Consider the following 27,848-nt stretch of genomic DNA (forward strand, 5'->3'; position numbering starts at 1 on the left):
CTGTTGTCTATCCATACAGAGCTTACAGTCTGTAGGGCGGATGGGAAAGAAGGTAACCAACTGCTCCCCAGCTGTGGTAAATGCCCTATGGGGACACAGGATGCTGAGAGACAGTGCCAGGACGGCCTCAGGACAGCAGGAAATAGCTCCTAGGAGCTGACTGCTAACTAACCCTCCCAAACTGCCTGGAAGGTAGGACTCTGGGTGCTAAAACCAGGGCCAGCTCCACATAGACTGGGGCGTGAGAGGTCAGGACTGCACCAATGCAGCCCTGGCTGTGCACAAGCGGCTGAGAATCTGGAGACCTCCAGAAGACTCTAGAGCTACAGTTCTGTGTTCCTGCTGCAAGCCCACCTCCAGGAATAAAAATGCTCCTTTTAAAAGTCAACAGCCCAGGGACAGGCCACAGTGGTGCTTGCCTGCAGTTCCAGCTACTCGGGAGCCTGAGGCTTGAGGATTCTTTGAGCCCAGAAATTCGAAGTTACAGTGAGCTAAGACTGCACCACTGCTCCCCAGCCTGGGGAACAGAGCGAGACCCAGTCTTCTCCCCTCAAAAAAAAATCAACCAACCCAGATGAACCTTGAGGACATTATACTGAATGAAATAGGTTAGTTGCAAAAAGACAAACACTGCATGATACCACTCACGTGAGGTACTTAATCAAATTCACAGAGACAGGAGAGGCCGGGCGCGGCGGCTCACGCCTGTAATCCCAGCACTTTGGGAGGCTGAGGCGGGCGGATCACAAGGTCAGGAGATCGAGACCATCCTGGCTAACAGGGTGAAACCCCGTCTCTACTAAAAATACAAAAAAGCCCGGCGTGGTGGCAGGCGCCTGTAGTCCCAGCTACTCGGGAGGCTGAGGCAGGAGAATGGCGTGAACCTGGAAAGCGGAGCTTGCAGTGAGCCGAGATTGCGCCATTGCACTCTAGCCTGGGCAACATAGCGAGACTCCGTCTCAAAAAAAAAAAAAAAAAAAGAGACAGGAGAATGGGGGTTACCAGAGCCCAGGGAGAGGAGGACTGGGGTGTTAGTGTTTAACGGGTGCAGAGATTAGGCTTTAGAAAATAAAAATAATTCTGGAGATGGATGGTAGTGACGGTTACACAACAATGTGAAAGTATTTACTGCCACGAACTGTACACTGGAAAAAGTGGTAGGAAAGGCTGGGAGCCGCAGCTCATGCCTGTGATCCCAGCTATTCTGGAGGCTGAGGTGAGAGGACCACTTGGGTCCAGGAGGTTGAGGCTGCAGTGAGCTATGGTCACACCACTGCACTCCAGCCAGGGTGACAGAGTGGGGCTCTGTCTCCAAAAAAAGTTAGGATGGTAAATTTCATGTTACATGTATTATACCATAATTTAAAAATTGTGGGAGAAAAGCAACCGGCGCAGGAAGAAACTGAATAGGATGCTTAGCCATTTCTTCTTTATTACCTAATAAAGATCCTTCATAACCATTTCTTCATTAAGGCAAGCTGTGTGTTTAAGAAAACAGGCCTGAGCCTGGCGGGGTGGCTTATGCCTGCAATCCCAGCACTTTGGGAGGCCGAGGCAGGTGGATCATTTGAGGTCAGGACTTTGAGGCCAGAGTTCGAGACCAGCCTGGCCAATATGGCGAAACCCTGTCTCTACTAAGAGTACAAAAAAATTAGACGGACGTGGTGGCGCGTGCCTGTAATCCCAGCTACTTGGGAGGCTGAAGCCGGAGAATCGCTTGAACCCAGAAGTGGAGGTTGCAGTGAGCCGAGATCGCGCCACTGCACTCCAGCCTGGGCGACAGAGGGAGACTCCGTCTCAAAAAAAAAAAAAGAGAAAAAACGGAAAAAACAAACAAAAACAAAAACAAAAAATCAGGCCCTAAGGTGCACATAAGGGGCAAGGTGGTCAGTTCTAACTGCTATTTGCTCCACCTGAGGCCAGCATGGACCAGGACAAACCCTAACAGGATGGACCGGGACGTTCTAAGCAACAGGACCTTCTAACCTCCTTTCTGAATGCTTTGTGAGGCCAACTCCAAAGGTACGCCCCCCACCTCCAATTCCGGTGTCCTTTCCCCCCATACCAAGTTAGACCGTTGCAACACGTTGCCTTGTTTTCAAAAAATAGCAACAAAACTTCTAGGACACAAGCTCTGAAGGAAATTGTCATCTGGCTGACTTGTGAAATAATCTAAAGTTACTAATTCTTATAATACATTGTAATGATTTAAGACTGACAGCAAACTACTGTGAACTTTCAATAACACTATAAATAACACGTGCCACTGCCGTCTTTAAAACTTAAATAACACCCTGCAACAAAAAACAGAAACATCTACAAAGTGGTTTTCAAAGTCTGTTCGCGGTTCTGGTGCCTCCCGCGTGTAATCCGCAGAAATCTCACTGAAATAGGCTGAACCCACAAGGCCTTAGGGGGGTTTGGGCCCTGCCGCGGGGGCCCACGTGGGAAGCGGCCGAGAGCCCCGGGCCAGGCTCTAAGGGAGCGCGGGAGGATGCGGTCCCCAGCCGGCCGTCCCGCAGGCTCTCCGCGCAGACCTGCGTCCCGGGCTCGGGGGCCCCGTCCCGGAAAGCCCTCTCGGGGGCTGTCAGCAAGGGAGGCGCAGGTCGCATCTGCCCGGCCGCTCCTGCTCGCAGACATCCAGGCCGACCGCCCGCGGTCCAGAGAGGGAGCAGTCGCGGCCGAGCAGGACAATCGGCCCGGGACCTGCGCTTCCAGAACGTGCGGCTTCTGCAGCCGCGGCGCCGGCCGGATCGATCGCGCGCAGGGCGGACCCGGGCGGCCGGGGTGGGGGCGGCCGCTCTGCCCGAGGCGCCCGGCCCAGAGACGGCGGCCGGGCCAAGGTCACACAGCGCCCACGCCCGCTCCCCCGCGCCCCGGCAGCCGAGGCCCGGCGCCCCCGCCCCCTGCGTTCGGGCCGGCCGCGGGGCCTCAGTTTCCCCGCAGGGCCGGGCCGGGGCGGGGGCGTGGCGGCCCAGGGCCCGCGTACCTGTGGAAGGAGACGGCGCGCTTCTCGCCCTTGCCCTGCCGATTGGAGCAGTTCACGGCCGCACAGCAGATCACCATTGCGGGCCTTGGCCCAGCCGCGCCGCCAGGCCCCGGCCCTCGCCGCCCGCCCGCCCGCGGACCGCCCCGAGGGAGGGAGCGCGGCGGCGACACGGCTCGGGACGTGGGCCGGCCCGCGGCGTCCGCGCCGTACGGCAAGATGGAGGCGCAGACGCCCGCCGCGGGCCCGCCCCCGCCCCCGCCCCCGCCCCCGCCTACGTCCTAGCCAGGCGCGGGTTCGGGCGTCTTCGGGACCAGCGGGGCGCAGCCGGCCCCTCGCAGCGTCCGCCGGCAGGCGGGCAGGCGGGCGGTGGAGTCGCCCCGGCGGGGCCAGTCCGTACGGCGACATGGGCGCGCCGGGCACGTCCGTACCGCAAGATGGCTGCTCGGACAGGGACAGAGCCCGCCCCTGCCGCCTGGACAACTGCTCCCGGGTCCTCTAAGAGGAGGAAGCGCCACCCATGGCACGCAGTGTCCCGTCGGACAGCAGAGCGAGCCGTCGTCCCGCGACACGACCCCACGCCGCTCGCAGGGCGCTCCGGGCTCGCGTTGGCCCGGCCGTACGCCAAAATGGCGGCTCCCGCGTATTTCCGCTTGCGCGCCGTATCCTCTTTGCCGCCTGCCGCGCGCCCCGATTGGCCCCCGCGGCGTCCCGTCGCCGCGTCGCGCTGCGGGCCCGTCGGAGCGACGCCGCTTGGGTCAGTCGGCGGCCGGACTGGGAAGATGGACGCAGGTGAGGAGTTGCCGGCGGCCTGCCTTTCCGCAGGAGGTGCTCGCCTTATCATCGGCCTCCGCTGCTCGGGGCCGGGCTGCCGCGACTCGCTCCTGGGCACACCGGTGCGGGCCAGGCTGGGCCGGGGCGGCGGGCGCTGCGGGAGCGCGGGGCGGTGTTGGTGGGTGGTGGGCGGTGGGCGCGGGAGGGGGACGGCGGCGCTCTGCGCCGCGGAACCGGCTGTCGGTTGCCCTGGAGCTTCTGCTGCTTTTCTGGTCCCGCCGGGAGCGCTCTGGAGGTTGTGGCTGCACGGGCCCTTGCGCCAGGTCGGCCGTGGAGAGCGGCGGAGCCTGCCGGGCGGGGAGTGGCGCGGCGGCTGACGGGGCGGCCGCGGTCGGGACCGGGAACGCCAGCGGCGGGCGAAAGCGTGGCCTTCCCGCAGCTGAGCGTGAAGGGATGGAAATTCTTTAACTTTTATGAAGTTATTGGTAGGTTGGAGGCGAGAAACATGACATGTCCATCACAATATACGCATATTTTTTGTTTTTGTTTTCAATTTAGTAACCAGTAGGTCCTCCAAGCTGCTTTTCCGTGACGAGAAAGAGAAACAGTGAATTTGTGTCATCGGGTCTTAGTTTCTTGGGTTCATGAGAGAGAGATTGTGTGTGTGTGTGTGTGTGGAGTGTTGGTGTTTTTGCCTATTCTTTCATGCTTCCGCTCCATTTTTGCTGGCAAGATAGTTTTAAGTTGGTACCAAACCCATCGCTTGCCCAGTAGCCCTTGATATATTTTTACACAGAAGTTTTAGCCCATTCATTCTTTTGGGAACTGATTTGCCTTTTATCAAGTATCCCCTTTCTGTAAAGAAAGATTTTCATCTGGTTTAATTCTGTCATTCTGAATGTCATTCTTTACTTATTATTTTTCTGGCAGCTACAACACGAATTTATTAAGATCTGAGTAGGAAAACTGTAATGTGTATTGCCAATATCTGTTTAAATCATTTGAAGCTGCTCCCCGCTTAAATGTGGTAGGTGGTTGGAGGAAACAGGAGCCCTGACTCCCTAAGGAGCATGTGTATCTTGTGAAGTTTGTGTTTTAGAATAACTGTCAGACACGGTTGTACTATTCGCAGCTGTGTGCTATTTGTTGTTTACTATTTTACAACTGTTGTATTATATCTTATTAGGTATTATTGTTTGTGATGCAGGATTTTTCTCAGCCACTTTGCCAGCCAGAGACCTCCAGCTGGCGAGGCCCCTGCCCAGGCCTTGCCTGGGTCCGGGCTCGCCACAGGAGATGCCCTGTCTACTTGGCCCACCGGGTGGCACCTGGTTTGCACTCTGGCACGGATACCATGGCCGCCATGACTTCATGCTCAGCCCCTGGCGGGAGTGGGTGTGTGGGTGAGTGAGTGCCGGGTCCCGCCAGCTGTTTCAAGTGCAGACACCAGAGTGGGATCTGCAGAGCTTACAGCTAGACGTGTGGCAAGCAACTCCCACAGCGGACTCCAGCATCCAGACAAGGGGGCAGTGGATTCTGGTGTCCAGACAAAGGGAAGGTAGTGGCGCCCAAGCAGGGATGCTTGCAACCCTGAAGCCTAAGAGAGGGTGTTGCAAAGTGTCAACAGCCCTGTCACTCCCATTGCCCTGCTCCAGGCTATAGCTCTGGGGCTACCTCCATCCCCCCAGCTGCTTCCCGTTGCTGTGGGCTGTCACGTGGGGCGACTGCCCTTTCCCAGCAGAGGGCCGAGGGCCATAGTGTTACAGCTTTCTTTGTACCTGCATTCATTGGGTCCTTAGTTCTTGTCCCACGTCCAAGAAGAATGAGATTACACCGACAATCGAAGAGTGAGGAGGGTGGAGAATAGTTTTATTGAGTGATGAAACAGCTCTCAGCAGAAAGGGGACTCAAGGGTGGTCTTCCACCCAAAGTCAGGTGGTCTCCCTTGGTGTGGCTGGGTCCAGGGCTTTTATGGGCTCAGAATGGGGAGTGTGTGCTGATTTGTTTGTGAGTATGCAAAAAAGGCTAAAACAAAGTCACCACTCAAAGATGGGCACAACAGTGTAATAAACCAATTAGAGAAGGGTAAGTATATGTAAAATAGGTGAAGGGTGGGGATTAATTAGAGGAAAGCGCACCAAACAGGAAGAGAGGTTTGCAGTCCAGTCTGTGGATTTATCGGAGACTCGTTGCTTGGCTTTCAGGCTTTAAACTGTGGCTTGAAGGTTGGGTTTCACTGGTGACTCGCCCCTCTCTGCCTAGGATTTGTCTCCCCCCTGCCTCTATCATTTCGATACCTTGACACTGGAGTATCATATGAGAGACTTGGTTAAGGTCAAAAACAGAGTTCAGGGTCGATCACATGACCTAAAATATGAAAATCATCATGTTCAAGTTAGGAGAACAGTTATGTTGTTACATGATGATAGTTTATTTTTGTCTTTTATTTTCTCTTGACTACCATATTGACACGATGATACTTTAATAGGACACGGGATGCTGCTGCATGCGGAATCAGAGTAGGAAAGTTGCTTGCATTTAAAGGTCTCTGTTTATGCTGATAAAAACATTTATGATGTTTGTAGGATATCATGGGGAATTTTCCTTCTTACTTGATGCTATATTTCCTTTCAGGGATGATTAATGATCTGCCCTCCTCTGATCTCTAGAGTTCTTGAAGATTCTGCCTTCCTTGACCATGTGTAATACAGTTTCTGTTTGTTCTGATAGTCATTCATTCAATACACTGTTTATTACTGACTGTCAGGTATGTGTTAGGCATTGTTCTAGACGCTAGGACTAGAGAAGTAACAACATAGATGAAAACCATTGCCCTGGGGTAACTAACGTTCTACACATGAGACCAGCATTAGCAGCGAAGTGCGTGGCTCCTGGGGGACAGTGACTTGGACCGAGGATGAGGAGGATCAGAATTGTAGCCAGGATGGCCAGGAAGGGTCTCACTCTGAAGGTGAAGTTTTGACCAAGCCTCAAGCAGTGTAGGAGGAAGGGCAGGTAGGAAGAGCCTGGTGTGGCTAGGGTGCAGCGGGTGGTGGAGGGAAAAGCAGGAGCTGAGGATAAAGAGGTGACTTAGGTTCAGTAGGGGTGCCTTGCCAGGTCATAGTGAGGACTTCAGTGTTTATTCTGAATAGGGTGGCAACCCTTCGGAAGGTTTTGTTCAAGAGGAGGAGTAACATGATAGACTGTTTAACAGGCTTGCTCTGGCATCTCTTTTGAGAATGTACTGCAGAGGGGCAAGGGCAGAGGCAAGGATTCCAGCTAAGAGACTGTTGAACAAGCTAGCAAGGAGATGCCAGTGGCTTAGTTCACGGTGGGTAAGAGGTTGACTTCTGCATGTGTTTTGGAGGTTGAGACAATAGAATTCGTTTATAGATTGGAAGTTGGGAGAGGGATGGGTAGAGAGGGAGGAGTTAAGATGTCCCCAAAGTGTATGACCTGAGCTAAGAAACTCAGATGGGGAAGACTTGGGGAGGTCCTGCCTGGTGGGAAGCTTTCTGTTGTGAGTTTGGATTTATGTGTGTTGAATGTGAGGTGCCTGTTAGACATCCTTGTAGCAATGTCCAGTGGGCTTTTGGGTCTACAGGTTTGGAGCTAAAAGAATAAGCCTGGGCTGGAGGTAGACTGGAGGTCACATCAGGTGAGGTTACCCAGGGTCTGAATGTGGGTGGGAAAGAAAAGAGGCCAAGGGCCTCTTCGGGTATGGGGAGGTCCAGGAGGTGGCAGGCAGACCACAGTGTGGCTGTGTTCTCCACCAGTTCCAGCACTGTCCCTAAAAGCACGCTCCCTAGTCAGAGGACGGCAGGTGCCAGCACTTTAATAGCCAGACTGCCATTCTTTGAGGACAGAGCTGGTATCTTGTGCTTGCATCACTTGTGTCTGGCATGTGGTTGGTAAAAAAAAAACAACTTGAATTAATGATAACCTACACATTCTCCTATTATAGAAACCTCCAGTGTGTAGAGTTTAACATAAATCCTGTATGTTAGCGTGACGTGTAATGAATGCAGAGGCTGCTGGGGAGTGGGTTTGAATGTGCACGTTCTGCCCAGTGTGTGCACTGAAACTGTTTTCTAGTTTTCTGATGTAGCTAAATTTGGAGTTCTTTTCTCTCTTTCTCTATTTTCATTCAGGGCTGAACTACTAGCATTCTCATGTAAACTCTTGGGGATTTTAAAAAAAGGAGTAATCGTATGCAAACTGTTATCTTAAAACTAACAGTTTTCTAAAGGAAAAGAAGAACCCTTTGTTGAATTTATAAAATATAAATCTTTTGGAAAATAACTTCTAAGTGTTTTAGGAAGATTTCTTCGAAATGAAGTGCTTTACAGCAAGCTCTTAAATTTACTTGTATGTTTTTTGTAGTTCTCCCTGGTTGAATGAAGTGTCATTGGTACTAAATGGAGAGAAGTTGGTTAAATTCATTGAGTCCAATTCCCGACATTTCTGCCTGTCAGATTAATAATATTAAGTCACATTTTTTTCTAATGGAATTACTATGTTATTAAAATGCCATCTGCCTTCTTCTGCTTGTGATCGCAGAAGTCCCAGGGAAGAGGTGTGGAAAATCATGTGTCTGGGATCCAGCTGACCAAATGGGAGAACTGCTTCTAAGGGGGACTCTTTCTTAAAGTGTACAGTATCTCTCCGTCTTTTTTTTTTTTTTTCCCAGATGGAGTCTCACTGTCGCCCAGACTGGCTGGAGTGCTGTGGCTCTATCTTGGCTCACTGCAGCCTCTGCCTCCTGGGTTCAAGAGATTCTCCTGCCTCAGCCTCCCGAGTAGCTGGGATTACAGTTGTGCACCACCATGCCTGGCTAATTTTTAAAATATTTTTAGTAGAGATGGGGTTTCACCATGTTGGCCAGGCTGTTCTCGAACTTCTGACCTCAAGTGATCTGCCCACCTCGGCCTCCCAAAGTGCTGGGATTACAGGCGTGAGCCACCACACCCGGCCTACCTCTTCATCTTGTTCCTCCTGTGTGTCATCTTATTTTGATTTTTTTGAGGCAGGGTCTCACTTCATCGCCCAGACTGGAGTACAGTGTGGCAGCCACAGCTCATTGCAGCCTTGGTCTCCTGGGCTCAAATGATCTTCTTGCCTCACGTTCCTCAGTAGCTAAGACTACAGGTGTCCACGCCTAGCTAATTTTTTTTTTTTTTTTTAAAAGAGAGACAGGATCTCCCTGTGTTGTCCAGGCTGGTCTCAAACTCCTGGGCTTAAGTGATCCTCTCATCTTGGCCTCTTAACGTGCTGGGATTACAGGCATGAGCCACCGCACCTGACCTTGCATGTTATCTAATTTCAAATTAAAATCCTTACCTGGGAGTCTGGAGATGGGTGTGGGTGTGTGTGTGTGTGTGTGTGTGGGTGTGTGTGTGTGTGTATGTATATATATATATATTTTTTTCTCTGTCATCCAGGCTGGAGTGCAGTGGCGTGATCTCGGCTCACTGCAACAGGGTTTTGCCATGTTGGCCAGGCTGGTCTTGAAGCCCTGACCTCAGGCAATCCACCCACCTCGACCTCCTAAAGTTCTGGGATTACAGGTATGAGCCACTGTGCCCGGCCAATGGGTATTTTTTTCGAAGCTTGACTCCTTTTCTGTCAGGGGCTGCATGAATTACCTTATAAATCACATGACACAGCATGTGAAGATGGTGGAATTATGACGGGCTGTGAAATAAGGCAAGGAAACCTCTCCGTGGAGAATCGCTGAGGCAGCTGGCCTGAGGCCTAAGTGGATCTCATTCATCTGAGAGTCAGTGAAGGAGCCTGGCCAGCCGTGGTGGCTCACACTTGTAGTCCCAGCACTTTGGGAGACTGAGGTGCGTGGATCACTGGAGCCCAGGAGTTCGAGACCAGCCTGGTTAACATAGCGAAACCCCACCTCTACAAAAAAATACAAAAATTAGGCATGATGGTGCATGCCTGTAGTCCCAGCTACTCAGGAGGCTGAGGTGGGAGGATCCCTTGAGGCTGGGAGGGGGAGGTTGCAGTGAGCTGAGATCACACCACTGCACTCCAGCTTGGGTGACAGAGCCAGACCCTGTGTCAAAAAAAAGAAGGAACGTTTGAGAATGGAATCATCGTGTTGGTCGATCTAAATGTTAGTGATTGTGAGCGTTAGTTTTGCACCCATTGTGGGTTCTCACCCCACTGGGAAAACTGGTGGCTGTGCCCCATTTCGTGGGTGAGGAGACTGATGTTGGAAGAAGTCCAGGCTTGTGTCTGTCCTGTAGCTATCGAGCAGGCTCTCAGACTCCAGAAACAAACCTCAGTAGAAATCAGAGGTGTTGGTCAGGCGCGGAGGCTTACACCTGTAATCCCAGCACTTTGGGAGACTGAGGTAGGCTGATCATCTGAGATGAGGAGTTCGAGACCAGCCTGACCAACATGGCAGAAACCCATCTCTACTAAAAATACAAAATTAGCCAGGCGTGAAGGCACATGCCTGTAATCCCAGCTACTTGGGAGGCTGAGGCGGGAAAAGTGCTTGAACCCGGGAGGCGGAGGTTGCAGTGAGCCAAGATTGCGCCATTGCACTCCAGCCTGGGTGACAAGAGCAAAACTCCATCTCAAAAAAAAAAAAAAAAAAGAAATTAGAACTGTTAATTCTAAAAAAGTTCTCCTTCTTCCATTATAAAGTAGGATCTGGAAGGTCATAGAGGTCTCTGTACCATTCTGATGCCTCAGTCCTTCCTCCATCATAAAGTAAGATCTGGAAGGTCAGGGAGCGGTCTGTACTGTTCCAGATGCCTCAGTCCACGGCTCCTTGTTGTGTCTTCCTCTTCAGCTGGAGCTGTGAGGGTGTCCAGGAGGAGTGAGTTCTGCCCGGAGGTCCTGCCTAGCGCATTCCCTCCTGTCCTCCATGAGAGGGACAACGTGGGCCCCCCCAGAGTACAGGGAAGCCGTCCTCATAACTGAAGGGATGCGAGTCTGAGTCTTCGTTGGCTCTGTTGTAGGAATTGCTGCAGGTCTCTCTGGTCCTTGGAGCCAGCCCGTGAAGCGGGGCGGCAGGCTCTTGCTCTCTAAATGCCGTCACTCTCTCGGAGGAAGGTGTGTTATGTTGGATTCAGCGTTAATAGAGACTCACGTTTGGTTGGGTGTCTGTTGACCTTGTACTCTGCTGCACCTCTGCTTACATAATACGTCCATCCATGCCGGGTCTTGACTGCTCACCCGTTTCAGTGGTTTGAGAAGGCTGGCCTTGAGAGAGCGGTCGCTGCTCCTGTGTGGTTTAGAACTCTTCCTGCACCTTGTCCGTCTCACAGCAAGGACATCAAGTCACAGGACGGTCACTTGCCTGGAAGGCTGCGTGGCTGCTCAGTGGTGGGCTCAGACTTCTGACTCCACAGCTGGTGCTCTGCTGTCAGGAACGTGCTCCAGGTGTGACGTGCGGACACTCCCCACTCGCAGCGTCCTCCACGGTACAGAGAGGAGGGCGCGGTGTGGTGGGAGAAGCAAGGGATCGTGTTTTCAGTGTGTCCGCAGCTAGTCCTAGGGGAATGTGTGACTCACTCCCAACAGAGGGCAGGATTCTGGGGAGGGCTGGAGTGCATTTCTCCAGACGGAGGAGCAGCGCAGCTTGGGGCACAGTGGTGTGGGAGCCCTCCTTAGGGACCCCATGGGTCATGTTTGCCGCGGCTGTGCTGCTCCTGTTCACCGCCAAGCACTGTGACTGCTCCTTGGTTTTGCTCCCCTCGGGTTTCCTGTCTCCTTGATGGTTTATGCAGTGAGGAATCTGAGGCCACACACCGGTAATTTTCCCAGTTACAGCTGGAGGTGTGGTGGTGTATTTGAACTTAATGGAACACCTCTTATTCTCTTCACTCTGAAGTTGGCTTCCTTGCCTATAAAGTTTACTAATAAATCTAAGAAATACAACGACTTTGCATTTTACTGCTGCCGTGTTGAAAATCTCTCAACTTCACAGCTGCTCAGGCCTCGTTACCCTACTTTCAGAGGGAGCCTTTTTCCTTTTTTTCTTTATCTACTTCTCTCATTCCTTTATCATTTATATTTTTAATATGGGAAACTAGACATCCTGTTTCTCAGTTTCCAGATTCTGATACTACAGACTGCTATTGATTCAACAATATGGTCCTTTTCCCAATGACATACACCACATTCTTCTGAAATACAGATGGTTTCCAAACTACCATGGTTTGACTTACAGTTTTTTGGCTTTACGAGTGTGAAAGCAGTATGCATTCTACAGAAACCATACTTATGTTTTGAATTTTGATCTTTTCCTGGGCCAGCAATATGCCCCCAGGTACTCTGGAGATGCCAGAGAGCTCCTCGTCAGCCAGTGATGAGGGGGGAATGACCCCTGCTCTACAGGGCACTGTGTGGCCAGGTGAGTTTGCCCAGTTGTAGGCTAAGGTAGGTGTTCTGAGCACATTTAAGGCAGGCCAGGCTACACTGTGATGTTAGGTAGGTTACATGTATTCAATTTTTTTTTTTTGAGATAGAGTTTCACTCTGCCACCCGGGCTGGAATGCAGTGGCGCGATCTCAGCTCACTGCAGCTACGCCTCCTGGGTTCAAGCGATTCTCCTGCCTCAGCCTCCTGAGTAGCTGGGACTATTGGCGCCTGCCACCACGCCCGGGTAATTTTTTGTGTTTTTAAAAGAGATGGGATTTCACCATGTTGACCAGGCCGGTCTGGAACTCCTGACCTCAGGTAATTCCTTGGCCTCCCAAAGTGCTGGGATTACAGGCGTGAGCCACTGTGCCTGGCCTCAGTGCATTTTTGACTTAAGTATTTTCAACTTACAATGGGTTTATTGGACATGATCCCATCCTGAGTTAAGGAACATCTGTAGTCTACAAAGAGATACTTGCCAAAGTGTTCATTTAGTTCTGCTGTACTTTAAATAAAAGATATGTGTATCTTTAGTTCAAAGCTGATGCCTTGGAACGGTCTCAAACATGAGAAGAATGTTCCAACAGCAAGATGGAATCATTGTCCTGCAGCGTTGAAATTAGACCGGTGGTGTTTGCATCCTTTTTCCTTGAGAATAAATTTTCTGGATTTTAGTCTATATACTGAATAAAGCCTAGAGGTCAAAGAATAGCAGGGACTTCTGAAGATTCAGGAGTGGCTTTAGAGAGATAGCGGGGACATCATGATGGTTTTCAGCTCTTTAAAAAGATAGGTGTGGGTCAGGTGCGATGGCTCACACCTGTAATCCCAGCACTTTGGGAGGCCAAGGCAAATGGGTCACTTGAGGTCAGGAGATCGAGACCATCCTGGCCAACATGGTGAAACCCTGTCTCTACTAAAAATACAAAAATTAGCCGGGCATGGTGGCGGGTGTCTGTAATCCCAGCTACTCGGGAAGCTGAGGCGGGAGAATTGCTTGAACCTGGAAGATGGAGGCTGCATGCAGCCAAGATCATGCCACTGCACTCCAGCCTGGGCAACACAGTGAGACTCCATCACAAAAAAAAAAAAAAAAGGCATGGACCTTAATTCATCCCAACTCAGTTTTTGTAATCATGTGCAGAAACAAGTAACCTTATATATATAAAAAGGTGGGAGAGAATGTAAACTTGGACTTTATTTATTCACAGTCACCAAGCAGTTTGGTTGATACTGTCTCTGAAAGCATGGACAAGTAAAATGTATAAGAGCAGAGCTCTTGGGGGCCAGGTTCAGTGGCTCATGCCTGTAATCCCAGCACTTCAGGAGGCTGAGGCGGGTGGATTGCTTGAGCCTAGGAGTTTGAGAGCAGCTTGACAACATCATGAGACCCCATCTCTACGAAAAATACAAAAATTAGCTGAGTGTGGTGGCACATGCCTGTAGTCTCAGCTGCTCAGGAGACTGAGACTGGAGGATTGATTGAGCTTGGGAGTTTGAGGCTGCAGCAAGCTGTGATTGCACCACTGTACTGCAGCCTGGGTGACCACATGAGACCCTGTCTCCGGAAAAAAAAAAAAAAAGAAAGGAAAAAAAAAGAGCAGAGCTCTTGGACAAAGCCCTGCTGTGGAAAGCTTGCTTCATCTGGCTCCAGCCACCCCACAACGCCTGTCTTCTTGCTCAGGAAGCCACAGCACTGCTCTAGGAAAAGGGCAGAGAGGGGCCGGGGTCTCCCACAGCTGAGAATCCTTTAAACGATGCCCGTAGGGCCCTCTGCTGTGGATTTGGTAGTTCTGCCTGCACCGAGGGAGATGCTTGCAGGTACTTCCAAACCCTGTTTGGGAATTAGCTGCGCATACAATTCAGGCTTTTAGGTCTAATAAAATGTGTGTGCCTTTGACCCTGTGGTTCTGAGTCCTTGATGTTAATGACAGAGCTGACATTGGAGCCCTTCTGTCTGCCAGCCAGCACCTCATTGGAAGTGTTTCATGGAAACGTCACAGCCACATGCTGAGGCTGTCCTGTTATTATCCCATTTTATGGATGAGGGAACATTCACACCTAGTAGTTAAGTAAGTGGTCCAGGAAACTACAGTTTACCAGTACCCAGGCTGGGCTTTGACTTCTGACTGCCCCCTGCCTGTGTGCACAGCACAGAAGTACACACACGATGCTTTGTAGTATCAGCTTACGTGGAGATCTGTGTTTACGTAGAATGCCGTGGAAACCACGGGCATAGTATGATTTGACCTATGAACCCGCGCATAAAGACTCTGGAAGGAGTCATTGCTGGGCCACGAGGCTTCACGTGATTTGTGTATTTTTGTAGTCTTCAGTATTGTTTTATAATTAGCGTGTCATTCATCTCGAAGTGTGGGGTGGTTATCAAATAGTAAATTTAGATGTGGGAGAAATTTATAAGTGATTGATTTTCAAAAGATTGCTGTGAAGTTGCTGGTGAAGGATGAGTGATCAGGCACCATCACAGCTGGAGAGGCAGCAGATGAGAGTTGTGTGTTCCCGGTTGCCTGAAGAGTAGCTGGAGAGAGATGCCTCTGGTGCCAGCCCAGCATACGCGACGTGCATCTCGTCACGTGGGTGTTTGGGCTGGTGCCTTGCTGCTGGCTGGCGCCTTCTTTTCAGGAACATTGTGGGACATGGGTATCCTCAGCCACAGTTTTGTGGACAGGAAGACCCTGGGCCTCTCTAGTTTCTTTTTTTTCTCCTTCTTTTTGAGATGGAGTTTCACTCTTGTCGCCCGGGCTGGAGTGCAGTGGCGCAATCTCAGGTCACTGCAGCCTCCACCTCTGGATTCAAGTGATTCTCCCGTCTCAGGCTCCCAAGTAGCTGGGATTACAGGCACCCGCCACCATGCCTGGCTAATTTTTGTACTCTTAGTAGAGACGGAGTTTCACGTACTGACCCAGGCTGGTCTCAAACTCCTGGCCTCAGGTGATCTGCCCACCTCAGCTTCCCAGAGTGCTGGGATTATAGGCGTGAGCCACTGCACCTGGCCTAGTTTCTTAATTGAAATAAAACAGAGTAAGATGGCGTGCAGGGCTCATTAGCGCAGCGGGTAAACACCATGACTCTGCAGCCAGCCGCCTCCTCAGAAAGTGGGGTGTTGCTGGCCGGGCACGGTGGCTCATGCCTGTCATCCCAGCACTTTGGGAGGCTGAGGCGGGCAGATCCATAGGTCAGAAGATCGAGACCATCCTGGCTAACATGGTGAAACCCCGTCTCTACTAAAAATACAAAAAATTAGCCGGGCGTGGTGGCGGGTGCCTGTGGTTCCAGCTACTCGGGAGGCTGAGGCAGGAGAATGGCGTGAACCCTGGAGGCAGAATTTGCAGTGAGCGGAGATCACTGATGCCACTGCACTCCAGCCTGGGTGACAGAGCAAGACTCCATCTCAAAAAAAAAAAAAAAGAAAGTGGGGGTGTTGCCACATGGAAGTGGTGGCAGTGCTTTTCTGGTAGCATTGTTGGAATGAAAACAGGTTCAGTACTTGATTACTAGGCTCTTTGTACCCAGGTACCTCTGGGGACCTGGCAGAGAGTTCGATCTCTCAGTGTCCAGGGGTGGACTTCCTACCTGGGAGTAGCACCGCATTCTTCTCCAGCACCTGCTCCTAACCAGGAAATTGGGGTAGACCAGAACCCCTAGTCTTCCCAGCAGCTCAGTGTTTCTTGCCCCAGAGCATGTGCCTTCATCACAGTGACTGAACATGCTGACAAGGTGCCATTTGGTAAACCTTAGGATGGCCATGAAAAATGACTCCTTATTCTGTTTCTTCTGTGGCTTCCCTTGTGAGCAAAGATGAAGGGGGTGGTTTCATTTTATTTTTGTCCTTTACGTTTTAAACATGTTTTAAGTCTAAAGTAAGTGCTCAAATCGGGTGGCTTTTTATTTTATTTTTTTGCTTTCTTGCCCCTCAGGTTGGCTCCTAGCTTGGCCTCACCCTCGTGTCAGCTGTTAGACACTGACTCAGTGGCTCAGAATATGAAAGGCTCAGGGAGTAGCATGCTGGCCCCACCTCCCTGTCCCCGTACCTTAGCGGAGCAGCTGCCCAGCAGGGCCTTCTGCACTTTCCCAAGAGTTTACTCCATCCATGGTGGGTGTCTTGGTACGCCCGAGATACGAGAGGGTGTGCTGCTGTTGCAAGAATTTACGATTGTTCTCTTCAGCACAGAAGTGCTATAAATGGTTCTTTTGATACTAGTTTATGAAATTATAAATGTCTGATAATTGTGCGTCTTTGGTTTCAACAGCCACTCTGACCTACGACACTCTCCGGTTTGCCGAGTATGAAGATTTTCCGGAGACCTCAGAGCCCGTTTGGATACTGGGTAGAAAATACAGCATTTTCACAGGTATCGGCTGTGCTGGAGCCCACCCTGGTCTGACCGCTTGGCCTGCAGAAGCATTTTGTGATCATTGTTCTCTGCTAACTCTGCCATAACATGTGACTTGCAAACTTAAGGCGTTGTGTGTGTGTGTGTTTTTTTTTCTTTTAAACAACCTCTAGAAAAGGACGAGATCTTGTCTGATGTGGCATCTAGACTTTGGTTTACATACAGGAAAAACTTTCCAGCCATTGGTAAGTACTCTGTTTTATTACAACACGGGACAAAATATACATGTTTTTAGGAAAGAGGAAAACTTACGCTTGTAGATTTGACTTCAATATGCCACGTGCTTCATTTGAATCTTCACAGCAATCCTGGTTAAATGAATTGGCCGAGGCCTCCCTTGTAGTAGTGGCAGAGCTAGAATCCACGGCCTGACTCCAGGCCAGTGTATTTGCAAATCACAATTTATTCCTGCAGCTGGAAGTCAGTATCATGAGTCACGACCAACATTGTTTTAAATGTAGGACGGAATGGCATAGAAAACTGTGTGTCCGCCGTGGGCAGGCAGCATGTTGCTTCAGGGATTTTAGTTTTAGTTGCGTATTTGAATGTGTGTTCTGGGTCACAGCTCTGCAACGTGTTTCTTACTTAGGTCCAGAGTGTTTGGAAGCCATTCTCTGTAGCCCTCGTCTTTTTTAGTATTTTCCACACTTACCTGTGGGGAGATTTGAAGGGCCAGGTGAATGTGACATGTTTTTATGTAACACTAAAGTACGTTCTGTTAAAAGCCATTCATCAGTGTTGTATGCCCTGGAGCTGGAAGGAGATGGGGACTGGTTCTCAGCCTTGCTCTCACCAGCGGAGAACTGAGGCCGGGTAGTTTCATTCTTGATCCTGAAGTGAGGTGGAAGTCAAATAGCCACAGTGGCTTGACGTTGGAGAACACTGACGCGTAGGGACATACGACAGTGTCTCCTTAGATTGATATTTAATGACACACCTTGTCAGATGTACCCTGGGAATATTGATATTTAATGATAGATTTTAATGACACACCTTGTCAGATGTGCCCTGGGAATAGCTGCTCGTTCCACAAGGGCTTGTTTTGCAGCTGCGCTGAACTTGCTCTCTGGGCGGCCTTGGATGCAGGGTTGCCCCCAGCCTCCATCTCCTTCACAGCCACCCTGCTGCGTGCTGGGAAGGAGAACAGGACTGGAGCGAAGCCTTTCTGGTTTGGCAGAGGCCCTGTGCAGGAGGTAGAAGCTGGGGATGAACCCTGCAGATGAAGCAGCCCTATTGCAGTCCTGAAGGTCAAGTGTGGTGTGTTTCCTTCTTAGCCCCACAGAGATGATTTTTTAAAATTATTAATTCATTTTTTTAATAGATGGAGTTTCGCCATGTTGCCCAGGCTGGACTTGAACTCCTGGGCTCAAGCAATTCTCCCTCAGCCTCCTGAGTGTCTGGGACTACAGGTGCACACCAGCACGCCTGGCTCTGAGATAAGTTTTTATCAGCAGTGGAGCGAGGGTGATCATGGGCACTGCTGATTGGGTTGTCGGTAGGTGACAGCCACCACTACCCCAAGACACAGGGTTTTTCGTCCTTGCCAGTGCGTGGAGAAGCTGCCGGAAGCCCAAAGGTGGGCACAGGGTGAACCTTGTGGTCTGACCCCTGAATCTCTGCTTCTCACTGTGGTGTGCAGCCACCAGCCAGCCTCTTGCCTGCCACACAGGCGGCCCTCTCTGTTGTCACTGCTGTGCGGTGGCATTCCACTGGACCCCTGCTATGGACTGGCAGCGTTTCCCACGTGCCTGTCACATGCCGCGCAGTTCCATGGTGCATGTTGTCCATCTTTCTGGGCTCCAGGGAGTGGCTGTGAGGGAAGGGCCCAGGCACCGGTGCTGGAAGGGCTGAGTTGCCGCGCTTGTGGCCCTTCCGGTGCTCTCGGCAGCACTGGTTGTCATCAAACCTTTGAATTTCTGCCTTTCTGGTAATTGGAAAATGACTTGTCTTGTTTAACTTTGCATTTTCTGGATGACTTATGGGGGTCAGTGTCTTCATATGTTTGTCAGACCTTCTTTTTGCTCCGTGACTGACTTGTTCATGTGTTTTGCCCATTTTGAGGAGGTTGTCGGGACATTTCACTCTCCAGTAAATGTGGCCCTTGGCGTTACTGAGTCCTAAGAGGTGTGTGTTGCCCCAAGTGGAGCTGATGGATGAGGGAGTCGGTGCCTGTGGTGTGGGACTGACCCGCTGCCTCCTGCCAGTGGGCTCGTGGCCTGTGGGGCCATCTGGCCATGAGCACTTCTCTCTGTCTGCCATGACAGGGGGGACAGGCCCCACCTCGGACACAGGCTGGGGCTGCATGCTGCGGTGTGGACAGATGATCTTTGCCCAAGCCCTGGTGTGCCGGCACCTAGGCCGAGGTGAGTCACAGCCTTGGGGAGGGCGCATGGCCCGGTGTTCTCAGGAAGCAGAGGGGACTGTGGGGTCAGGGCTTTTTAGAGCAGGTCACAGGTAAAACACAAAGTAGAAATTGAGGTTTTCTTGAATAATGAGCCACTTGTTTTTATTGATTTAAAAAACTGACTTTAAAGAATGCTGATAAATCAGCCTGGGCAACATGGCAAGACCCCGTCTCTACAAAAAAATATAAAAATTAGCCAGGCGTGGTGGCTCCTGCCTGTAGTCCCAGCTACTCAGGAGACTGATACGGAGAATTGCTGGAACCCGGGAGATGGAGGCTGCAGTGAGCTGAGATTGCGCCACTGCACTCCAGCCTCTGCAACAGAGTTAGACCCTATCTGGAAAAAAAAAAAAAAAAAAAAAGATGAATGCTGATAAATGTTTTAAATTGCTGAAACTGTTTTCTCTACAGATTTGTTTTGATAACTTGGCATATATGTATTTGAAATCCTGGAGAACATGGGTTTTTACTTTTAAAAGATTCTGGTCGGGCATGGTGGCTCACGCCTGTAATCCCAATACTTTTTTTTGCCGAGACGGGTGACCTTGTGATCCAAGGTCAGGAGATCAAGACCATCCTGGCCAGCATGGTGAAACCCCATCTCTACTAAAAATACAAAAATGAGCTAGGCGTGGTGGCACACGCCTATGGTCCCAGCTACTTGGGAGGCTGAGGCAGGAGAACCGCTTGAACCCGGGAGGCGGAGGTTACAGTGAGCCGAGATTGCACCGCTGCACTCCAGCCTGGGTGAGAGAGCGAGACTCTGTTTCCAAAAAAAAAAAAAGAAATTCTGAAAAAGGTTTGGATGCCATCTGTATCTTGAGTGAAAGTGAAGACTTGTTTCTTGTTTCTCATATTTACGGTAGAGCATACCTGTAATTTTTTTTCCAATAGATTGGAGGTGGACACAAAGGAAGAGGCAGCCAGACAGCTACTTCAGCGTCCTCAACGCGTTCATCGACAGGAAAGACAGTTACTACTCCATTCACCAGATAGGTGGGAGGCTGCAGATTGTGCCAGGCCCCCCCCCGCCCGCCCCGGGCTGTTTGGAGAGGGTGGAGTGGTCGGTTTCCCGTAAGAGATTTTCTGGTGTTGTGGGATGTGGAGCAAGAGGCTGTAAACCTGTAAACACTGCCTCTGACGGCCTGTGCACTGCTGTCACATCACCCCCGTGGCATCCCACGTCACCCCCGTCCCACCCCGGCCCAGACCCTGGGCCTTGGCCTTCCGGCTGTCCATGCGGCTTGCAGTGCCTGGTGCTCGGCACGGCCTGGGGAAATTGGCCTCACCCCATCAGTGAATGTGAATGCTCAGATTGGCGTGGAGCGAGTAAAGAGGAGCTGGCCTTTCTTGCAGGCAAGGCCGGCTTTTGAGCCTGTGTTTTCACTTACAGAAGGAAGTGGTCCCTTCATTTCCGGCTTCTCCCCTTTTCTAAGTTCATAGCGAAGGACAGTCCCCGAGACCTTGTTTGTCCGTTTACGCCTCCCCCAATCTTGTTGGGGCATGCTTCCATCTGAGGCTGGGTAGGGTGCTGTCCAGGCCTTCCTGTGATGTCTCCTGGCACCACGTGCCACCAGAGGTCAGGGCTGGGGGCATTGGGATGGTCGGGGCGGGTGTGTGTCGCTAATCTGGATCTGTTCCCTGCAGCGCAAATGGGAGTTGGCGAAGGCAAGTCCATAGGCCAGTGGTACGGGCCGAACACTGTCGCCCAGGTCCTCAAGTATGTACTGAACTTCCATTGCCGGGCACGGGGCAGCAGGGATGTTCCCTGGGGGTTAAATTCTCCTTGAGTTTTTATGGCTACAGGAAATAAGGGGTCTCTAATTATTTACTTCAGGGCTCTCGGAAGGTTGCCCAGAGGTGACTATGCCAAGTGGTCTTGTGAATGGGAATTTATGTTTCCTAATAAAATGAACACCATAGTCCCTTGTTCTTTGTCTGCTGCATGGATCCACCTGTAATGGTGGCTTCTGATGGGGTGGGCTGCTGAAGCTGGTGGGCAGCTGAAGCTGGTCTGCAGCCATCTGTGCAGGTGCCGGGCCCTTCCACCTCTGCGGGCTTGTTGGAGGCTGCCCTCTGCGGGCCTTGCCACCTGCGTTTCTCACATTACCCGGAGACTCCCTGCAGCCTCGGAGACTCCCTGTAGCCTCGCTCGCCTTCCCATGCACATCAGCGTCTGAAAGTGCTCTCTGCACCTGCTCCGCACCTGCTTCCTCTCGCGCCTCACTCGGCCCCATTGCATGCTTCCCTCTGCGGCTTCCCCGCTCCCGCCCCCCAGATTCCTCTGAGATGACCCTCCTGGCAGTTCCAGAAACTTGCCTGTGGTTTCAGCTTTGTGTCCACTCTTCATTCCTCTTGATCCATCCGGGGTCATTTGGTCTGATTCCAGGTGTCCCGGCATCCCAGCATTTTTGGGGAGGCTCTGGCCAGTTCCCCCAGGACCTGCCCCCTCAGGGTCTCCTCCCTACTGGTCCAAGGGCCAGCGTCTCCCCAGCCTGTCTTCAGCCATGGCTCGCTTGAAGCCTCTCCTTCTGCATCTGCCTGTTCTTTATCCCACTCGAGGTCCTCAGGCACCCCACGTTCCACGTTCCTGAAATGGCCCTGTCTCCCCTCACCCACAGCTCGCTCCTCAGCACGGCAGTCACTGCCTCCACCCAGCTTTTCTGTCAGGTTCCTTGGGGTCCTACCCAAGTCCATCTCTCCCACATCCCACGTCACCCCCGTCCCACGTCACCAGTCTGCTCCTCCGTCTCCTGGGCCCACCCTGTGTTTGGCGTGGCACCTGCTAAGTCCCCACTGCGTGCCCTTCAGAGTCCTCTGTCCAGCAGCTCCCCAGGCCCCACTATACCCCCACTCACACTTCCTCTTGCTGCTGCCTGGAGTGGCCCCATCAAGTCAGTGCTGTTTCTCTGGAAACACCAGGCCACTCACCATGCTCACTGTTTCTCCTGGTTCCCTGCCCGCTCCCCACCAGCTCCTGCCCCTGTTGCTGGATGATCCTCCCCAACCTGCAAGTGCTGCTGCACCCAAGCACACAGACGGCTTCCACAGTTACACCTGCAGGGCTGGTTTGTCCCTGGACTCCAGGCTCAGGTCCAGCTGCTTATTCTGCATTTCCACCTGGGTGTCTGTGGTGCATGGTGACCTGACAGCCAGAGCTCGTGCTGGCCCCAGCCTGCTTCTCCCACAGTGGTCCTTCAGGTGTTCAAACAAAAATCTGGGATTGTTCTAGACCCCTCTTTCTTTTTGAGATGGAGTCTCGCTCTGTTGCCAGGCTGGAGTGCAGTGGCGTGATCTCAGCTCACTGCAACCTCTGCCTCCTGGGTTCAAGTGATTCTCCTGCTTCAGCCTCCCGAAGTACTGGGATTACAGGCGTGAGCCACCGCACCTGGCCAGGACTCCTCTTTCTTTTTTCTTTTTTTTTTTCGAGACAGAGGATAGCTCTGTAGCCCAGGCTGGAGTGCAGTGGCGCGATCTTGGGCTCACTGCTACCTCCGCCTCCTGGGTCCCGGTTCAGGCAGTTCTCCTGCCTTAGCCTCCCAAGTAGCTGGAATTACAGGCATGCACCACAATGCCCAGCTAATTTTTGTATTTTTAGTAGGGATGGGATTTCACCATGTTAGCCAGGCTGGTCTTGAACTCCTGACCTTGTGGTCCACCCGCCTCGTCCTCCCAGAGTGCTGGGATTACAGGCGTGAGTCACCAAACCCGGCCAGTTCCTCTTTCTTTCAATGGGCCATTCAGAATATGTCCAGACTCTGACCAGCGTTCATCCTTTAACTCCCTGTGCTGGTCCAAGCCCCATCTTCTTCCTTCTTGTTGATCTTCCTTCTCTCTTTGTCATCCTAGAGTCTCTTTAGCAAATAACAGCAGAGTCATCTGCATCAGACACATTGGCCACTGCTCTGCCCTGAACTGCCCTGGCACTTCGCTGCTGACTCAGGCGGGGTGCTCTACCCCACCTCCCTGGCATGACACCTTGTGCTCCGGGGACACCCCAGCCTCGGGGCCTTTGCACGTGTGGTCCCTGGCACTTGGACCCTGCTCCCCCCACATCTGCCTGGGTTGCGCCCCATGTCTGCGCAGGTACCCTTTGGCACCCAGGGGTAGCTACGTTAGTAGCGCCACTCCCTGTTCCTGCGTTACTGTTCTCTGCAGTGCCGACCACCGGCCCACGTGGCTGCTGCTTCCTTGTTTGCCCTTCGCCAGGTCAGCTTTGCCAGTGCCGCTGTGTCCCTTGTGTGTGGATGCATCTTCAGCGCTGCAGCTGGGCTGGAGGTGGGAGGAGGAAGGTGGTGTGGGGGTGGGGCGGGGAAGCAAGCTGTCCTCCCATCTTCTGCACTGCAGCTGGGCTGGAGATGGGAGGAGGGAGGTGGTGGAGTCGGGGGTGGGGGTCAGACTGTCCTCCCAGTGTCCCCTTTGGGCTTGAGCATTGGGAGGGCCTGTGTGGCCATCCCAGTCCCGTGCTCCACCCCACCCAACTCCCCTCCACAGGTCTTCCATTCTGCTCCCAGGAGCACCAGGGCCTTGCTGCCTCGGGGCCTTTTCTGTTGTTTTACCTTTTGTTGAGGTCCTCTGACCCCACCTCCACGAGACCCGAGAGGAGATCAGAGTCCCATTAGACTTTTGGCTGCAGAATCTGCTCTTCCTGCGGCCACGGTTCCTCCTCACTGGTGTGCACAGTCATGCTCCCCACTAAGCTGCAGGTTTCTCTGCAAGGACTCAGGTTCCTTGGTTGTCAGCTCAGCGTGTTTGGTGGAAGGGAGAGTAGAGCAGAGCATGAAGGTGCTGGGAGGCCTTACTCAAAGTTGGCAAAACTCACAGTGTCTCAGAGCTGGGTTCATGTTCTAGTTCTTGCCTCTGTGCCAGTGAGACCAGGAAACCAGGCTGCTCAAAACCCTCTTGTGTGTGCTCTCTGTGGAGACTGGGGCAAGGGCAGGCCCCCTGGGCCTCAGGTGAGAAGAAGCAGATTTACTCTGGGCTTTCTTCCTGTCTGTGGCATTGGCTATGCCCCGGACTTTAGGAACCTTGGCCCTTCTCATCCAAGAAGCACCTCTAACGCGACACTGCTTCCCACAGCTGTCACTGCAAAGATGAGACGTCTTTGAATTGTACAGAAGCTTATGGTCATTCTCCTGCTCTCTGTAGGAAGCTTGCTGTCTTCGACACGTGGAGCTCCTTGGCAGTCCACATAGCAATGGACAACACCGTTGTGATGGAGGAAATCAGTAAGTGGCTCAGGGTTTCTGTGGACAAGAAAGTTGAAATTATGGGCAGCACGTGCACTTCCTCGCCTGAGTCTCCACAGGAGCCTCGGCGAGTGTTGTCAGTCGCCCCGTGCCGTGCTGGAGCTCCGTGGGGCCTGCATGCCAAGCCAGATGCACAGTGGCCCCGCTGTCCTCTCCTGGTGGTCATACCAAGAGAGGAGCGCCCAGGCTCTCTGGAGGCCGAGACTGGGTATCTCACGTCGTGTTTTGTGTCTTGGTTACAAATCGTTTGTGAAGGCGTGCTGTACTCAGGCGCCCTCGTGTGGGAATTCTGGTGAAGTTCTGTTGCGTGCCTTGATGTGCCACAGATGCAGCAGCCCTCTGGCTGTACCATCTCGAAAGGCGTGTCGTGAAGGCAGAGCTCTTTTCAGCTTTCTGGAAGAAAGAAAGGTCTGCTGCAACCCTGAAGGAATCTAGGCGTGGCAGCGTTTACCTCTAGGAGGAAAACTGTGGCTCAGTTTTAACAAATGGGCTCATTGAGTGAGTTCCAAATTCATGTTTCACCTTCCATGATGTAGCCAAGCTGAGAACTCTTAAAAATGCCTCACCAGCCGGGCGCGGTGGCTCACGCCTGTAATCCCAGCACTTTGGGAGGCGGAGGCGGGTGGATCACGAGGTCAGGAGATCGAGACCATCCTGGCTAACATGGTGAAACCCCGTCTCTACTAAAAATACAAAAAATTAGCCGGGCGCGGTGGTGGGCGCCTGTAGTCCCAGCTACTCGGGAGGCTGAGGCAGGAGAATGGCGTGAACCCGGGAGGCGGAGCTTGCAGTGAGCCGAGATCGCGCCACCGCACTCCAGCCTGGGCAACAGAGCGAGACTCCGTCTCAAAAAAAAAAAAAAAAATGCCTCACCACCTTCTTTTACTCAGGGCCACCTTTTTCCCAAGGAACTTCTCAAAACGCCCTCAATTCCAATTTTATTGAAGTTCTACAGGTACACTATTGCCTTGAATCCAGTTTTCCTTAAGAAAGAGCTCATTTAGGCCGGGCGCGGTGGCTCACACCTGTAATCCCAGCACCTTGGGAGGCCGAGGCGGGTGGATCATGAGGTCAGGAGTCCGAGACCAACCTGGCCAACATGGCAAAACCCCGTCTCTATTAAAAATAAAAAAACTAGCCGGGCATGGTGGTACGCGCCTATAGTCCCAGCTACTCGGGAAGCTGAGGCAGAAGAATCGCTTGAACCTGGGAGGCGGAGGTTGCAGTGAGCCTTGATCACGCCACTGCACTCCAGCCTGGCGACAGAGTGAGACTCCGTCTCAAAAAAAAAAAGAAGAGAAAGACCTCATTCAGAGTCACAGATTCACAGTGGGAGTGGGTCCTGCCCTGTGACTGGGTGTGCCAGACGCACCCCTTCCCTGCCTCTCTGTTTGATGCAGTGTGCCGCGTGTCACTGTCCGTCTTCACTGAATGTGCAGTGTGCCGCCTGTCACTGCCCATCTTTTGGATGCTTGATGGTCCCACCTTTGGCCAGTGGCCACCTCAGTCTGGCGATGTCTTTTGCTGTGTTGTGGCGTTTTTCTGGGTTAAGCAGATGCTGCAGGTGCCTCTGAACGTTCCCTGCCTAGCCCTGGAATCAGTCTGGCTCCTCTGAGTGGGGAGTGGTGCTGAGAAACCTCAGTCCAGGTGCCGGGCATGCTCCGTGCTCCTGGAGTGTCTTCCCCATCACTTCACCCTCCAGCTGATGAGTTCTCCGGACTCACGGGTGTGTGTAGGTGGAAGGGGTGGGAGCAAGGAAAGAGGTTGCTGAGGAGGCCCGGAGGGAGCGGGTTCCGGCTGTGCTGGCACTAGCCAGGCTGGTGCGCTGCGCGGGTGTGGGCTGCGTGGGTACAGGCTGGCGGGCGGGTGCGGGCTGGTGGGTGGGTACAGGCTGGTGGGCTGCGCGGGTGCGGGCTGACTGGCTGCGTGGGTACAGGCTGGCGGGCGGGTACGGGCTGGCAGGCTGCAGGCACTTTTATTTCTGTGATTTTCCTCTGAAGTGCACATGGCTTTTTCTCGTACTGTTCTGTGTGTGTGCTTTATTTCACAATAAAACAAATTAAGTATGCATAGAAAATATGTCTTTTTTCTCTTGGTGGCAAGATTATGAAAAAATTTTCTTATGCTTTTCTATATTTTCCAAGTTTGAATTTCAGTGTAAGTACCTGGCTTTGTAATGCCCTTTTTCTGTTACACAATCATAATTTGCTTGCTTGTGGGAGCACTTTTGCGCAGCTGTGCTTGGTTAGTGAAAGCGTGTCTCCCTTTCTAGGAAGGTTGTGCAGGACCAGCGTTCCCTGTGCAGGAGCCACTGCGTTTCCTGCAGATTCCGACCGGCACTGCAACGGATTCCCTGCGGGGGCTGAGGTCACCAACAGGCCATCGCCGTGGAGACCCTTGGTGCTTCTCATCCCCCTGCGCCTGGGGCTCACGGACATCAACGAGGCCTATGTGGAGACGCTGAAGGTGGGTCTTGCCATGCGGCGCTTGCCCTGGGTCCTCGTCCCCTTCTCCCAGTTTTTAGTCACTTTCAGTGCGTCATCGTCATGTGGCCGTTTGTGCAGCCAGCTCTCGGGGGAGGGGTAAACGACCATGGTTTACACCATTTCCCAAGGGGTGGGTGGGCGTGAGGCACGTCCGTCAGGAGACATGCTGCTCTACTTCTACAAGTGTCAAGGCGAATGTCGAGAATGAAAGCATGAGGCACTTGTTGTAGGGGGTCCTCGGAACCAGGTGCCACTCCTTGGCCTGACAGGGAACCCTGCCCCTCCCAGGTCTCCACTGTGCCCTAGGCATGCCCGCCCCACTCCCCCACAGCCCTCTTGGCCTGAGCTCCCTTTGGAGGGTGGGTTGGCCTGTGGTGAAGAGACTTGTGGGCTGGGCTTGGGGATGGGCAGGGCTCTGTGAGGAACTCCAGCCACAGGCTCTCCCCCATGTCATGAAAGTAAAAGGGGGCCAGGCCCGGTGGCTCACGCTCGTAATCCCAGCACTTTGGGAGGCCGAAGCGTGCAGATCACGAGGTCAAGAGTTCGAGACCAACCTGGCCAACATGGTGAAACCCCGTCTCTACTAAAAACACAAAAATCAGCTGGGCGTGCTGGCACACACCTGTAGTCCTAGCTACTCAGGAGGCTGAGGCAGGAGAATCGCTTGAACCCGAGAGGCAGAGCTTGCAGTGACCCGAGATTGTGCCATTGCACTCCATCCTGGGTGACAGAGTGAGACTCCATCTCAAAAAAAAAAAAAAAGCAGAAGGGAAAACCATCCTTTCTTCAGTTAACTCAAATTTTAGACTAAGGAGTCACATTTGTATGGAACTGAAATGTAGCTTTCTGTTAAAATTATTCAGTTGTCTGAACTTGGCCCCTCCCTCCAGCCTTCTGCCCACCCTGTTGTGTCCCTGCTGCCCCCGCACGTGGGCCCCATCTCCATCGCTTCTGCCCTGTCAGGTCAAAGCACTCAGCAGGGCCGCCTCCCCTACCCCTGCTCACATCTCCTGCCAGCCCCCCTCACTCCCAGCCTCCCCAAAGCCCACCTCTGACATGAAGCTTCCCTGGGCCGAGCCTGCAGATTAGGTTTCTTGCACCTGTAGGATGTCCCGTGGTCTTTCCTGGACAGTAAGTTCTTCGGGA

At 52.5% G+C, this 27,848-nt stretch overlaps 2 protein-coding genes across 5 annotated transcripts in view; one reads left to right on the forward strand and one right to left on the reverse strand.

Annotated features, from left to right (window-relative positions):
- LOC105473757 (THAP domain containing 4) overlaps positions 1-3,207 on the reverse strand; it is a 45,664-nt gene extending 42,457 nt beyond the window's left edge. Inside the window, exon 1 of the mRNA XM_071073781.1 lies at positions 2,990-3,207. Coding sequence (XP_070929882.1) covers positions 2,990-3,066 — 77 coding nt within the window. The 5' untranslated portion in view covers positions 3,067-3,207. The remainder of the gene's footprint in view (positions 1-2,989) is intronic.
- A 146-nt stretch (positions 3,208-3,353) lies between these two features.
- Positions 3,354-27,848, forward strand: part of LOC105473756 (autophagy related 4B cysteine peptidase) — a 30,649-nt gene continuing 6,154 nt past the window's right edge. Inside the window, exons 1-8 of one of the 4 annotated variants that reach the window (XM_011727725.2) lie at positions 3,361-3,778; positions 16,420-16,521; positions 16,677-16,748; positions 18,828-18,926; positions 19,862-19,963; positions 20,615-20,687; positions 24,116-24,195; positions 26,489-26,682. In XM_011727725.2, coding sequence (XP_011726027.2) covers positions 3,424-3,778; positions 16,420-16,521; positions 16,677-16,748; positions 18,828-18,926; positions 19,862-19,963; positions 20,615-20,687; positions 24,116-24,195; positions 26,489-26,682 — 1,077 coding nt within the window. In that variant the 5' untranslated portion in view covers positions 3,361-3,423. Of the gene's footprint in view, positions 3,779-4,120; positions 4,246-16,156; positions 16,263-16,419; positions 16,522-16,676; positions 16,749-18,827; positions 18,927-19,861; positions 19,964-20,614; positions 20,688-24,115; positions 24,196-26,488; positions 26,683-27,848 lie in introns of those variants that run through there. The other 3 variants (XM_011727728.3, XM_011727727.3, XM_011727726.3) reach the window with 3 other exon arrangements.

This window comes from Macaca nemestrina, chromosome 11 (genome assembly GCF_043159975.1).
Source record: "Macaca nemestrina isolate mMacNem1 chromosome 11, mMacNem.hap1, whole genome shotgun sequence".
Lineage (NCBI taxonomy): Eukaryota > Metazoa > Chordata > Mammalia > Primates > Cercopithecidae > Macaca > Macaca nemestrina.